General features: G+C 39.4%; 2 protein-coding genes across 9 annotated transcripts; one reads left to right on the top strand and one right to left on the bottom strand.

Moving 5' to 3' along the window:
• Window positions 1-857: 857 nt before the first annotated feature.
• Window positions 858-1,881, top strand: LOC116248495 (transcription factor ILI6-like). The gene is made up of 2 exons (XM_031621315.2): window positions 858-1,175; window positions 1,559-1,881. The coding sequence occupies exons 1-2, from the start codon at window positions 1,050-1,052 to the stop codon at window positions 1,706-1,708; spliced, it is 276 nt and encodes a 91-aa protein (XP_031477175.1). The 5' UTR covers window positions 858-1,049; the 3' UTR covers window positions 1,709-1,881.
• Window positions 1,882-6,384: 4,503 nt separating this feature from the next.
• On the bottom strand, window positions 6,385-13,661 carry LOC116247998 (L10-interacting MYB domain-containing protein). 8 transcript variants are annotated; one of them, XR_004170952.2, is made up of 8 exons: window positions 13,370-13,660; window positions 12,062-12,111; window positions 11,463-11,825; window positions 11,142-11,385; window positions 9,217-9,563; window positions 8,377-9,123; window positions 7,541-7,884; window positions 6,385-6,555 (listed from the first exon to the last, which is right to left on the bottom strand). XR_004170952.2 is itself a non-coding variant. In XM_050076169.1 (7 exons), exons 2-6 carry the CDS (start codon window positions 12,071-12,073, stop codon window positions 8,542-8,544), a joined length of 1,548 nt encoding a protein of 515 aa, XP_049932126.1. In that variant the 5' UTR covers window positions 12,074-12,111; window positions 13,370-13,661; the 3' UTR covers window positions 6,393-6,555; window positions 8,531-8,541. The 8 variants fall into 8 exon arrangements, 5 of the variants coding, with proteins under 5 accessions (XP_049932126.1, XP_031476388.1, XP_031476387.1 ...); XR_004170953.2 differs by lacking the exon at window positions 6,385-6,555 and having other exon boundaries at window positions 7,427-7,884; window positions 8,377-8,425; window positions 8,531-9,123; window positions 13,370-13,661; XM_050076169.1 differs by lacking the exon at window positions 7,541-7,884 and having other exon boundaries at window positions 6,393-6,555; window positions 8,531-9,123; window positions 13,370-13,661.
• Between the last annotated feature and the right edge of the window lie 1,756 nt (window positions 13,662-15,417).

The following is a 15,417-nucleotide window of genomic DNA, read 5'->3' as shown; positions in this document are numbered from 1 at the left end:
GTGTGACATTGAAAAAGGGACAGCCAAGGGGTGACATGACGCTAACTCAACTTCTAGGGAGCCAACAGGTCAAGTGAAGAACAAACAAAAGGAGAGGCCCACAAGAGAGACATGTCACGAGGGGGCAGCAAGACAACATAAGCATAAGCATGGCACTGGGGTGGCCAATGACACTGAACCCCTCATGGGGATCCCTAGGGAATAGAGATGTCAATAGATCGGATATATCTCTTCTTGGGGAGTCTGAATCCTTCAATCTAATTTCTCGACTCTAACTACTAACCAAATCCAAGTCGGGTATGTCTGTTTATTCTTGTATCTAATCGAAATTAATGAAATTAACTCGGGCTTAGAATTTTGGATCCGGGATTGAACTCGAACCTGAAAGTTAAGTTTGGATCGGGGCGACATCATGCAGGTACGATTCTGAACACCATGCCACCGTTTTTTTTACTTGGCAAACCATAAGACGACATCTGCTAGAGGCTAAATCATGCTCGAATGAATGTGAGATCTGGATTTTTATATGAAAGGGACGATAATGATGGGAGAACCAGGTTTAGTCGCAAAGGTTAGAAGCACGCCATTTCAGGGTGGGTGCGGAGGGGATGGGCCTACGGCGGAGGTGGTCTGTTGGTGAGAGGTTGGGCGCCGGGACCGGGCTGGGGCGTGCCCTTTGAGGGTTTGACCGCCCTCGTGCTGGTGTGTGGAGAGTGTCTAGAGCTCAGGGTTGCGGTGGTGGTCACACCTCCTCCTTCCCTTGTCTTCTTTTTATTTTATGTGTTGAGTCTGACAGTCTCCATGGTCATCGTCTTGTAAAGTATTAACCAACTTGGGGGCACAGAAAGAGAGGACAGCATGGCGTATCTCTAGAAAACGATTCTCTTTCCACAACCTTATTTAAGACCAACCTAGGGCCATCGCTCCTCCCCATGCACACTGCCTTCTCTCTCTCTCTTAGATCCTCCCTCCCTTGTTTGCCTTGACTTACGCCTGCTACTGTTAGAGACTAAGCCGAGTCTCTGTCTCTCTTCCTCTCTCCAGTGAAGATGTCTAGCAGGAGATCAAGGTCACGGCAATCTAGTGCTCCAAGGATCACCGACGAGCAGATCAACGATCTCATAGCCAAGCTGCAGGCATTGCTGCCGGAGATTCGCAACAGGAGCTCGGACAAGGTTGGTTGATTGGTACTCTTTCCTTCTCTTTCTTTCTTTCCATTCTTCCTCTTTTTGTTGAGGAGATCGATCTTCATGGAGGGCCTTGAAGGATAAGTAAGATTCGGGATCCCTTCCTAGCTAGTTAACAATGGCTTCTCCTGTACCTTCAAGGCTTCCCCTTGATGAATTCGGAAGCCAACGGGTGCATGATCATTGCCACTGAGGCCAAAGTTGGGTGAAGTTCTCAGTGAAAGAGAGATCTGGGGGTTTTATGCCAATGAGTTTTGGGCGTGAGTTGGGCATTTTTCTGCGATTGTCCCCAAAAAGATAGTGAAATGGATTTCGATATTGAGATCATTGTGAACAAAATTTCAGCTTACGGGTGGTGGGTGGTGGTGCAGGTATCGGCGTCGAAGGTGCTGCAGGAGACGTGCAACTACATCAGGAGCTTGCACAGAGAGGTGGACGACCTCAGCGAGAGGCTCTCCGAGCTGTTGGCTTCTACGGACAGTGCCCAAGCTGCCGTCATCAGGAGCCTACTTTTGCAGTAGAGACTTGTTCCCAATCTCTCTCTTTCTCTCTACCCCTCCCTATCTTTAGCTCTGCATCTTCTTTTGTTGACAATAGACTGACCATGGGGTTTACATGAGCTCAATTTGGTTGTAGAGTCTCCGCCTTGCCATGTTCATGAGGATATTGTGTTAAAATAAAGTCAGTAGAACTACATCTAATGTTACAAAGCTCTCTCTCTCTCTCTCTCTCTCTCTCTCTCTCTCTCTCTCTCAATATATATATATATATTATATGATGGAAAGGTATGGTATGAGTCCAAGTTGATTCAAGATGCCTGCCATATTCGCGACATTGTCACGTTGTAACAAAAGCCACATGAACATGGGGAAGCTAAGTTTGCCGCTGTTCATCTCACTCTCACTCTCTCTCTCTATTTCTTTCTCTCTCTCTCTCTCTCTCTCAGAAATAAAGTTGCATGGCATTTCTCGTGACATGGATGAATTCACCTTTTCTACTCGAGGATACGTAATAAATGCGAAGGAAAACGAAAAGAGGAGCCATCTCTTTTATTGTTGGACATCGACGTCCCTGAACCCTGGTATTCAAATACCATGTCCTCATTCCAAGCTCTGGGACAAGCAGGGACCCCGGCTTTGAGGGGAAATGACCATCAGAGATTCCGTTTGGCTCTTACCAAAGTTCAGGAAATTTCCCAATTTGCCTGTGCTGACAGTACTCATCAAACTTGGGTTCCGACTAACATCCTAAATTCAGCATTCCTGCTTCTGCTTTGGAAGAGGAAACTAACCACAAAATTAGTCCTTCTATTGCAATCCAGCATTTGATCTTGTAAAAGAATAGGAGAAACTTCTCGATCTGCTTCAATATTTTGAGATAATTCTGGAACTGAAATTACCCTAGATTTCAACTTGAACTCATAATATCTCACTGGCAGCCCAAGCGCTTTATGATTGCACAAGGCAAAAAACCCCCATAGCGTAAAGAAATGTCTTCCCCTGTAACTATATATGAAATGCAGAAAAGATCCTGTAAGCTGAGATAATTAACTATCTGCTGGAATGATCAGCTTTTCTTTTCCCACTTGAGAAAGTAGGCCGGATGTTGATACGTACACAAAGCTAGCTGTAGGAGCTTTCTCTCTCTAGAAATTTTAAAAAGTATCCATCTAAGGATTGAAACAATATCTTCCTATTAACCAAAATAACCAACTTTAATTCAATTATAGCAGGTTGGTTGGTTGATTAATCACTAGAATGTTGGTGAAGAGGCGGATCAGGCCTTTCTTTATCATGTGATCAAAGCGGTTAGAAGCACCATGACAGGAGGATCCATGGCGGAACTGGAATCAAGCTTCGTTTTTTGCAATGTATACATCAAATATTATATATGATGAACAAATATATAATAAAGCAAAATAGTACTCACGCTTTATTTTCATTGAGATGTCACTATCCTCAGGAGTGTCACAACTAATGAAAAGCAACATATATATATATATATATATATATTATAAGAATGCATTAGCAGCTATTTTTCATGCGCTGTTGTGTTCTTAGAAAGAGAAAGCTAAATGGTACTAGAAAAAGCCCAGAATAAATCAGCGAATTAATTTAATGCAAATTTTTCTTTTTGGGTCAAATAAGCAATACAGTGCACATTATCATTCAAAATTTGCATCCAATGGATCTTGACTAAGCAACCGACCAAGTTTGAAACGCTAAGCCTGGAACTTGAAGTCCGTCTACTGGATCATGACAAATGCCTACTTGGTTCACACGTTCAGCAGTGATTATTTGACAAGAATCAGCATCTCAAACTGGCTATGTCAATCTTGACATACTGTTGGGGTATAAATATTTTCATCTCTAAAACCATGATGAAGCAAGGGGCTCCATCAATGGGCAATGAGAGTTCTAGAGAGAGAGAGGTTTGTGTTGGATCATGATGTATAATTATACAACGTTTCCTTTCAGATTGATGTGGACAATCTATGTTTGGTATACGAAAGGACAATTGGAGTGTGACATTTAAGGTTATACACCCAGCTTTTAATGAAAAGAAAGTTGGTATATTTTCTATTTATTTCATAAACAAGCCATATGATAGTTGTAGTTATGCGTAAAATATCTCCCAGCTAGCTAGTAGTTGTTAAAATCAAAGACAGCCATGCCGGTTCCAGAGACCTCGTTATATTATTTTCCCTTTCCATCATTGGACTATGACTTCTCGTTAGTGTTACAATCACCAGAATATTTATATGAATTTCATTACATAATTGGTTGATTAAGCTTACAAATATGGCGTACATTAATTATGAAAGTTATAATTGGTACCAACTAGCTGGGAAGTTGAACCTAATATACAAGTTGAAAGAGGTCATCAAGGGCCCCATACTCGTTGTTCATCTCTAATTCATAAATCTTCTACAGGAGTTGGGCTTGCCGTTCAAGAGGAAGAAGGAGAATCAATCTTGGAGTGCACACAATTTACAGTTGAGAGAGTACTCATGACTTCAAACAAACAACTCAATTCAGTCAAATAAGGAGCGTTGCCTTCTCGACAAGAAAGACAAGAATGAATTAAGCGAGTCTGCCGGTCAGCTAATATTATCTGCAGGCATCATCTGTCTTCCACAGGCCTGCAAAAGAGCTCCGTAGAGGGTGTTAATTTGATAAGAATAACTTGTAGAACATGTTTTTTTGTGTTTTAACTTGGTATATCTAGCATTTAGTTGTTATATTAAAAAGTACATCCACAATCAACAACACATGTTTCTTGAAACAAGAACAGAATGTCTTTAGAGCATGTGTTCTAGACGAAGACCAAGCCCTATAGACTGTTATTCTTGCTTCCAACCTTCTCTTCTCTTTTGTTCCACCTGACTGACTTACTATGCAGAGGAACTAAATAAGTTCCATAGAGGTTGATAAACTTGACAATGCACTTATGTTAGTGTTTTAACTGCGCTATTCTTCGTTCCTAGCTCACCCCATCCCTCAGAAGAAGCGGAGGTAGATGGCCTGCCAAGAGAGGCAATTTGCTAGTAATAGAAGGAGGATTTTGCCTCTAATTGTGTCTTCGTTTACCCCAACAGTTCGATCAAGAGGCATTCACCACAGTGGCAGAGCCAGAAACTTCGGGCTGAGATACACTAATACTTCAATTGTAACTTTTAAGGGGCAACCAATATGCAAGTAACTAAATGTCCATGAGGTACTAATACATTTATGTGGACTTGTGTGGGCAATTGCCTACACATGCCCACATTTGCCTCTGCTACTGGTTTATCATTTCTGCTTGGTTTCTAGGACGGCACATTGTACACAAAACTGGGTTAAGAGATATGGGTACATGCATTAAGGCATCTTACAAAAGGGCATCTTCTATACTTTAAGCAGCAAGATCTTTGGTGGAGGCCATGGGATGGGGCTTTAAGGCAAGCCCATAACAGGTCTTCACCAGTTTTTGTGTTTTATAAATGCAACAAATTGAAACAGAAACCTTAGAATTGCTGAAAATGTTTTAGATATGTTATTTAAAAAAGTATATTAATGTTGGGTTACAAGTTTTGATGTGTACGTCCAGAAAAGCTCGAAGGTGTAATCATAATCGGAGGAATTAAAACAAAAGAGGTACTTTGACTGGCTGACTTCATGATCCATGTGTGAAATCTAAGACTTGGTTAATCTTTTGATGATGGCTAAGGTGGGTCAGATGAAAAGAAAAAGGGGGAAGAGTGAAGGAAAGTTTGAGTGGAAGAACTATCACACTCAACAAGACACACCCACCACCTTGGTTTTGAAATGTTAACGTCCTTGGTGTTCCCTTTTTTAGGATCAAGCACGTAACAGAGACTGGCCAACTTGGGTGGCGATGCTGGCAGCAGAGACTAGCTAGGGCCAACACACAGTTCAATCCTTGGACCACCCTAAGGAGGTGACAGAGGTAGAGCCGTAGAGGCCATTTGGGATTTGGGAGGGGAGGCCCAGGACAAAATATTTCCTACCTGTCATTTTGGATGTTCACTATATTGGTCTGCTTATGAACATGAACTCCTAAACCCATTTGCTTATTGGTGTAAATAGAAACAAATCAACGTGAATTATTAACTCTCTCTCTCTCTTACACACACACATGCACATAAAGTCAAGGTCATTTGGATTACTAGAAGTCAAGACACACACAAACGCACATGTATATATATGACACGGGAACTTATGTGTTTATCTCTTTCCTTAACAATGAATAGTAATTAACAGTGAGAATTCAATGAGAGAAGAGCTAGGCCCAAAAGTGAAGGTCTTTTTGAAAACTATTAGTGCATATGCGTGAGTGAAAGGTGTATCATAGCTGGCAGGTCGGGCTGTTGGCTGTGAGCCCACATCATCAGTTCTCTTCTCTTAGGCATTACGCTTCTGGACCTTATAAGATAAGAGTTTGGCACCAAGGTCAAAGTTCACTAACTCTATTTACACCAGGCCCCAACATAACCCTAGAACGTGGAGAAAGGCGGAGGGGAGCTTCGGCTTCCAGTCGTCGTCCAAAGAGAGAGAGAGAGAGAGAGAGCATGTGAATACTGCACTCCTTTAAAGGAAAAACATGATTTGTCTTCATTTTCAGAAGCTGATATCATACACGAAAAAATAGATCCTTCGATGCATTTATATCAAAAACTTTCCGTTTTTATGACCTTGTCCTGCTAACTGCCCAAGTCTCATCAATAAGCTGATATGGTTACTTGAGAGGCTGTACAATTCTCGCTTTGCATATTTTATGAGAAGCGCGTTACGAAGTAAATCTGTCAGAAGCTTCGCCTTTGTTATATATGGTAAAAATACTTCTCCACATCCAAAAATTTTCGTAGCTGCAAAACAAACAGTCAATGGTTATTATTCGAAGTGAAAAGTTTCGACTAGATAGATAAGGACTTAAGGTTTATAATTAATAGATGAAGAGGCTAGTGTTTCCCCTGGATATATGAGTTACAGCGAAAAGCCCGTGTGGAACACTTTTCCATCAAAAGACGGAAAGAATGGGAAGAAGAGTCTATATCAGATTATCAGGTCATGAAACTTCACAGTAAAGACACCTAAATTCTGGTAAAGTTACAAGACTATGTTCAAGTTTCAAAGTTTTTCAGTTGGCCTCTTATTTACTTGATGTGTTTCTGAATTCAAGCAGAATGAAAAAGCTCAAAAGTTTTATGTTATTTAGCCAAAAAAGTGATGCGTCTTTTACATTTCCGTACTAGAATAGTCTCAGCACCTTGCCACAGAGATAAAAAGTAGACGAATCTCTCGGTTGCCGGGAAAAAGAAAAGCATCCTTGTGATTAACCATTTCAAGTTGGTCCTTGACATTAGCTTCGCTCGTGAAAACGATGATTCTTACAACCAAATGAGAAAAAGAAGCCAGATAGACAGAATGCTGTACAAGTAATTCTCATGTAGCATAAATCATCGCAATCTGCTAAACATGGTAAAGCTAGTGAAAATGTCTTTAAGGTGCCAATGTTAAGGTTAATTGTCAATCACCTATAATCTATATCAATCTAGAAGAAAACATTCATTTTTTATCACCAAAAGGCAGAACACCAAAACACAAGCTATATTCAAAAACATTTGGAATTTACAATAAATCTACCTAACAATACAAAGATATAATGCAAAGACAATTGGCTATTAAAAATTTTACAACAAAAACAAAGTGCTTTAAAAAGAATATGCCAATATGTATTCAAAGGTCTTAAATCAGTAAGATTTTGGTGGCGATGTTCAGCTTTGAACACATTCAGCTAGAGTAAAGGACGGAAACAGGTATATGACTGAGCTTTATGTAAGGTACTATCACCTGAAACCAAATCTGATCAAACTACAAACGGCTCAAATCGGCCGGATCACATAGTGGTAATTTTTCCTGTCAGATCTGATCATATAACTGAAAACAAGCAGTCAGACCAGAATAATCTTTATCTACAAACCCCAGTTAATCAGGCTCACAGTTCAGCTGCATATCCAACCCAAACCTCAAATCTTGACATCACTAGCTGGAATATGGACCGGTAGTTCCTGAGATTCGATGGATTTTTATCCTGAAATTTTAAGCTGTTCAATGGGATAAGCAACCGGAGATGTGACAGTTTAAACCAGCAAAGCCAGGTCTCCAACCCTGGGAATGGCTCTCCATTACGACACCTAGAAAGTTGCACAAAGGAATATCATGTTCCTTATCGTATTACTGAAAGGGTCATTAACATAAAATAAATTCTCTATCGAGAAGCCAACATTATAATATATGTTGCAAGCCCACATGTTATTTCTACAATGAACATTCCGAATTGGCATTGAAGAGAAACCAATATTAGATATACATTTCATTATACAAGTTTTACATAACATCATCGCAAAACTATACATGTTGCAGAAGCAACAATTTCAGCTTCTTTCAAGACCACCACTTGCCGTTTTTGCACAATATGAAGGATACAAACCAGTACACGACAAGAAATATCAAGTTTTGACATTTTTTTATAGCTAAGGGGAAACAGATCAAATCTACAACTACCAACCTCCTAATCTACAAATTGAGTCAAAACATCAGCAAGCTAGCACAAGGTACTTGCATCATCTGACTAAAACATGTAAATAGAGTATATTCAAAAACATATGGAAAGAACACAATTGCACCTTTACAACATGTAGCAATGCATTTTTGGATTAATACCACCCACGTCATCTGCAAAAGTGGATCGTATTAATCCAAGACTGCTGTAGGATACAGATGTTAGAATTACATGTGTAGTCTGAAAGAAGGGAGAGTGGAGAGGCAGCAGATATCTACCAAGAATGTAATTAGAACGGACGAAGTTTTTTCATCAACCATCTCTTCCTTAGCTCCACATTCAATGCCAAAAAGGTTTTAGCTTTCTTTTCCTCCTCCAGGAGATCACAAGCAGCTAAAAAAAGGTCAGGATCCATGCCTGGTATTTCACTGAGAGCAGACATATACTTTTCTACCAATTGACAGTTTTTGACCTCTTTAAAAGCATTTGCTAAGCTATTAACTGCAGCTGCCATCTGCCGAAGAGCTTTTACCACATCATCTCCAGCAATTTGGGATTTTCTAGAATGATCTAAACTGTGTGGTGTCACAGAACGACGTTTCCGCCTCTTGCTTCTTATGTCTTTATCCTCTCCTGATTCAGATGAGTCGTGCATGCCATTAGCCGCATGCTCATGGCCAGTGGATACAGGTGAAGATAAGGGATCTACCGAAGCTCCCATACCATCCATCGACGGGATGCCATCCTTACTGCGAAAGCTAACTCCTGCTATGCTATATCTTCCATCAGCAACTGTGCGAGAAAATACAGCACATAGCTCCTCAAAAAATGGAAGAGGTTTATCTTTGTATTGACGTGCTTCAGGATGCTCCTGTATGCATAATCTGTCAGATATTAACAATCCCATTCTCCTATATTCTTATTTATCCATGGAATAAGAAAATTGAATATGAGAAAATAGCACCTTGGTGTATTCATCCCACAAACTCTCATCAGTCGCTGTAATCATTTGCGTCTCGCGATTCCAACCAAACCCTCTGTATTCACACACAGATTTTATGACATTATATTGCTTTCTTAAAGTTTTTAATCGATTTCTCAGGTAGTCCCTGTGAAAATGAGTGCCAAATCTTTGTTGAAATGCCCTCTCCATTCGGTTCCAACCATGTTTGTTGAATGTGTTGTCAATCTTGGTTCCCTTGCGGACTTCTTCTACCATGAGGCTTATAAAATAATGGTCCATAAGTGGTGTCCAGTACATTTTCTTTCGATCGTGACTGGTTGTGGCTGGGCTTTCTGTTCCTTCGCTGCCTGCAAAACTTATGCTTGCTCATAACAAAGCCAAAGGCGCAAAAATATCTGTATTGGGATGATGGCACTTGGCCACATTCACATCAGAATAATTAAGAGCTGTTGTTGGACAGTGAGTAAAAAACTGGACTACATTATAAAAGAAGCTCATTTACACCAGCATCTGCAAGCAAAAGGAATAAGCAACCGATTGCCAATAACGTACTGCTTTAAACTTATGCAAAAAGATATCACAGAATTGATAGCTGATATTGTGAGAAACATTGATACAGTAAAAGCTAAATTTCATTGAAGTCAAATATTGTGGAGGCATACAAATAGATGATCAACACAACTGATGGATATAAGGTTTGCAGTATAACGGCACTTTAATAAGTACTGAGCATGCATGCATGCAAGGGTCTTTCAGTAAATGCAGTTATCGACTCTCATGGCCTTCTCTTGTTTCACTGTTGCAACATTGTAAAGTTATTTTAAAACTAGAAAGGAAAAAATAAAAGGATGATTAGACATAACAGTCAAATATTATCAACATAACATAGCCTAAGGCTCTAGGCAGTACACATAGCTGCAACCCTGAATGGTCCATATCCAGCCATTTAACGGGGGAAGAATAATACATCTTTCGCTTTTCCTGTCTGTCTAGGTAATACAAGAAAGTGGCTTTTGTTCAAGATTTACATCCTTTTTAGGCTTCATCACCAGACCTTTACAAGCAAATATGGAATAGGAAGTGTGAAAGAGGGCAATCTTCAGTGAATGCCCTCCATTCATATATAGAAAGAAGCATATAAAGTATCAATAACTGTATTCTACCATGAATTATAAATGTCCTTGATGAGAAGTGTATGCCAAAATTCACCTAATACCGCAACATGGGGCATAGTCTCTGCCATCTGGCTAGCTGTAAGAACAACAATGATGCACAAGATGCAGTAAACCAAAAGTATGTTTGGTGTACTAATGGCTAGAACCTTAAGATTGTTTTATCAGTAACTAATTGGAAAAGAATCAGTTCCACCTAAATGCCAAAATAAATGAAGAGAAATAAAATAATGATCCTTTATGAGTTAATTTTTTAGGACACAATATCACAACCGTTTTTCCAGTAATAACTTGGTAAGTGTATCATTTATGAGTAATTGCTACTGATATATTAACTAACATGTTCCAAGAAACTCGCTTTTACCTTTGAAACTTAGCCATTTCCATGGAGAGCACAAAAACAAACTATGGAGTACTAGCTCCACATTAAGGGGAATGCACCCCAAGATGTAGTGCAGTAGATGTCTTTGAAAATCCCCAGCCCTAAGGTCCAGGTTAAAAGAACATTAAGGGGAATGCACCCCAAGATGTAGTGCTGTAAATGTGTTAGAAAATTCTCTAGCCCTAAGGTCTGCCGGTCCAGGTTAAAAGACAAAACATGTATGCAAATTAAAATTTCATTGAACTAGCTTCAATTACACCTTCAAACTTACAATAAAAGACACACACACATATATGTGGAGAGGGAGAGGGAGAGGGAGAGGCAGAGGGAGAGAGAGAGAGAGAGAGATAGTGATGTGTCTGCGCCTGCACCTGATTTTGATGATTGTGAACCATGTCCATCATCAAGCAAATATTCATGAGCATCAGATACAGGTGAAGATTGTAGGTCTGTGGCAGCTTCAAGAGCCTCCTCCTCACACATGATGGTTTTAGCCCCAGAAGAATTTCCCACACTATTGACTTTCCCATCAGCAGGGATACGTGAAAATGCAACACATAAATCTTCATAGTATGCCATTTGCTTGTGTCTATAGTTCTGTGCTTCAGGATGATCCTGCAACTTTTAATGTCAGCCACTAGAAATAGTGCCCTAAGGGATTACATGCAATTTGTGTGATATAACTGATATACCTTAATATAAGCCTCCCATGCAGCCTCATCATTTACAATAATCATTTGAGACTCATGGTTCCAAACAATCCAACTTTGTTCACATAGGGATTTTATGATGTTATATTGCTTCTTTAAAGTTTTTAGACGATTTCTCATGCAATCCTTGTTGTAGATAGTCCCAAATTTTTGTTGAAACAACCTCTCCATTCGGCTCCAACCATTCTTGACGAATGCATTTTCTACCTTCGCACCTCTTTGCACTTCTTTTATCATGAGGTTTATAAAGTAACGGTCCATAAGTGGTGTCCAACTTATATTCTTCTTGTTACGACCTACAGCTGAGCTCTCCATTGTCTCCTTTCTTAAAATTTGGGCATGCACCTGTGGGAAACATAAATAAGCACCGAGTCATATGGATCATTTTATCCTTGCGGTGACCACAATGCAACAAGAAACCACAAGAAGAGATATAACTCAGCTAATGATGATGAAACAAATGGTAGTCCATACATGAGACAAGAATGGCACGTCTAGTCAATCTATAAATCCAAAAAATAAAACATTCTAGAAGCTTAAATTCTCTAAAAGCAGTTTTATTTAGGGCAATGCTCGCTTACCTGTAAATACATAGCAGAAATTAGGCAGCTGCTTTAGCCAGTGTTCCTAACTTTTTAATGAACAAGAAGCATATAACCATAGGTAAGTGTACATCTTTTCCAAGTGGATCCACAATAAGCCCATTTTGCAGGTAATTTTAGAAGTGGCAAAGCAACCTCAACGACTAAAGAGCATGAGGCTTCATTACTTTCACATCCAAAAGGGCATCATCAAGGAAGAGGCTTTGCAAAGAGTTCAGAGAATCCAATTCTGTAAAGCCTGTATGATTTATTTGCTTCAAGATACTAGAAACTACATCACATGGTTATGACTGAAGATTGGAGGATGGAGTCATCATAAGCAAGCACTCAACATAACTTCTAGAAAGGGAATACAGAATGTGAGTCAAAACATAGTACCAGTGACGTAGCTAAGAAACAACTGGCAGATCTTCAAACCCTAAGAACTCATCACCAACATTTCTCTTAAGCATGTCCACCCTTATGCATTATAACCTAAAGATGCACAAGAAATGCCCTCCAAAAACCCATCTTCCAATATCTTTCGTTTTCAGTGGCTCTCTCAAGCTGACATATGCTTATGTCTATAATAGTGTCAAATTCATATCCTTTATCATAATTTACAAAGAAGTGTAGAAGCGAAAATGAGCCCCAAAAAAATCCATTCCCAGGAAAAGCAAGTAGTAGACGGGCATACAAGTATCAAACTTGAATCACTGCGAACAGGCAATGACAATATCAACACAATTTATCCCCTTCACATTTTTATGTAATGATCTACATTAAATGACTTCAAGTTTATAAGAACCGAATCACCTAAAAGTAATCCATTCTTCAAAATTGTCCGGAATGTCATTCTTGAGAGAAAAAGACAAGACAACAACTGATAAGTCGTATGTGACATTTGGAATACAAGCAGCCAGGCTAATGGAAAGGTCCAACTCTATTAAATCCATTGTGCCAACACCTCCTTATTTGACACAAATTCTCTATATAGTTGTTCAATACATAAAAGAAAGAAGAGCACATGAAGAGTCCCGGGCCATAAGAATCACAATCACGAGAAGTCTTAAAACCCCCGAAACAAATGAAGAAGCCAAAACCCTAAGCCTACATGGGGTTTAACAGTAAAAGACGTGAGAAAACCCCCAGATAGGAGCTTCATGAAACACCCCCGTAATACCCACCCAAAAAGAAAGATATATAACAATGAAAAACCAACGAAGGAACGGAAGGGAAGTAATGAAAACCATCAGAATCAGAGAACGGCAAAAGAGTGAAACACAGAGACAGAGACAAAGAACTCACCAGAAGCTTTGCAGCTCCCCGGTTGTCCCACAGAGAGAGAGAGAAAGAGGAAGGGAGGGAGAGAGAGCAGGGTGGCCTAGGGTAAGGAGGATGCAAGGCGTTTGCGGACGGGGAAAATGTCAGATTTTTACGTGGAAAAAGGAAGGGAAGATGAGAACCCTTTCCCCTTCGTCTTTTTTGTGAAGGAAAATGTTTCCTCCTCGTTTTTTCACATTCGGGTCACGAGAGGGAATCGTTTCCCGAGATTCCGTGTCTCGTCTTTTTCTTCCCCCCTCCCTTTTCCCCATCTCCCCCTTTCCTTTTTCTATTTCCTTTCCTCCCATCTGCTTTGAATTTTCCCTGCAACTCACGCAACCCCGTCCCTTCCCTAACCTCGCCTGTGACCATTAGCTCTGCCTCATTTCTTTCAGCTAGCTTACCTCGGATCCCTAGTTACCAACGAAGCTTTCTTTTACTATCTTCCTTCCCCTTGGAATCTTACTGATTTATGCCAAGGTGATGCTTTGCAGAATAGTTCCTTTCAGTTTTTCTTTTCCTCTGCATGCATTTATTAGGATGCCATTGACCAAAGAGATTTGGCTTGGTTGCACCTACGAATGTTCAATATGTTCAGCCAATTCGGACTCGACTCAAACTCGCTTAGTTATGCTCGACGAGCCAAGTTTGAGCTCGAGTTTGTAAACTAAGTCTATTAAATTTGACTAGAATCTTTTAACACTTGTACTTATTTTTGTAATTTCAAAAACTTAAAATGGCTTCAAAAAAAAATGTAAAAATTTTAAACATAAAATATATACTAAGGAGCACAAGCTTAAGCGAATCAAGTTTAAGCTTACCTCATAAAGCTTGAGTTCAGCTCAAGCCAAGCTAGATGTGAGTTGAGTTGAGTTCGAACCGGCCAAACGCAAGCTCGGCTCACTCGTTTTATATCCAGTAGGGGCCATGCCGCCTCTTTTAAGTTTTGAAATTTTTAAATTTATCTATTTTTTTTAATTTAATTCGGGCCATATAAAACTTTTGAGAAAAGATTGAGGTTGGTCCTGCTTTAAAATTTTCAAAATTTTGATTAAACTGTCGCAGATTGTTCGTGGCCCTTATAAATGAAATCTTGGCTATGCCCCTGAAGACTATAGACTATGATTTCTTAACTTATAATTGCTTTACCATTTGACGTTTTTGTATGAGAATTTCTTTGTGATTGTTCTTTGCAAATCTTATAAAAAATATTTTATGGAGAATGTCAAATATGTAAACTATTCCGGGTGAGCAAGGGGGTATCAAATATGTAAACTATTAATGTCAAATATGTAAACTATTAAGTGTGTGAAATTTAGGCAGTTCAATGTTGCCACCAATGAGAAAAATATGTGAATCAATACTCGAAATACTCATCAATTTTTGTTTTTTATTTTTTCCTTAACTGTTCATCATGTTAGATCGAACGTCTTTGGTTAAGACTGATGAATTATTTTGAAATACTAGAGTCACCATTTAAATTTCATATATATATATATATATATATATATATATATATATATATATATATATATATATATATATATATATTGCCAAGGGCAGCTGGCCTTCATAGTTACTGTGTAAAAATAACTTGTGAAAATCACCAAGTTGGTATCAAATTTTGGGTTGTGTTGATATTGTGAGTCTTCATCAAATTGGACTCTGACGACATCCTATTCTATTTGATGATGCCATTTTTTTGCTTAATTTGGTAAATTTCTAATTCATCTACTTTCTTTTCCAAGTTGTGTGTTATGGGAATCATAATTGGCATACTTGTGATTCGGATTTAGATTGGTAGATGACTGGGTCAGCGAGTTGACTCATCAAATTGGTTGAGTTTTAAAATAAGCTGAATCGGGTGAGTCGGAACGAGTCAATCCTTAGTTGGGCCGAGTCAGGAGCGATTCAGGCTGAGTGAAGGGCGAAGCAAGCCAACCTTGACTTGTGGCTAGGTTTTCTAACAATCCAAGCTCAAAATTCCCGAACCAACTATGATGGGAAGGCGTGAAGAGAGCGTCCCTTCACAC

Source organism: Nymphaea colorata, chromosome 2, assembly GCF_008831285.2.
Source record: "Nymphaea colorata isolate Beijing-Zhang1983 chromosome 2, ASM883128v2, whole genome shotgun sequence".
Lineage (NCBI taxonomy): Eukaryota > Viridiplantae > Streptophyta > Magnoliopsida > Nymphaeales > Nymphaeaceae > Nymphaea > Nymphaea colorata.
This window is presented reverse-complemented; position numbering and strand designations above follow the sequence as displayed.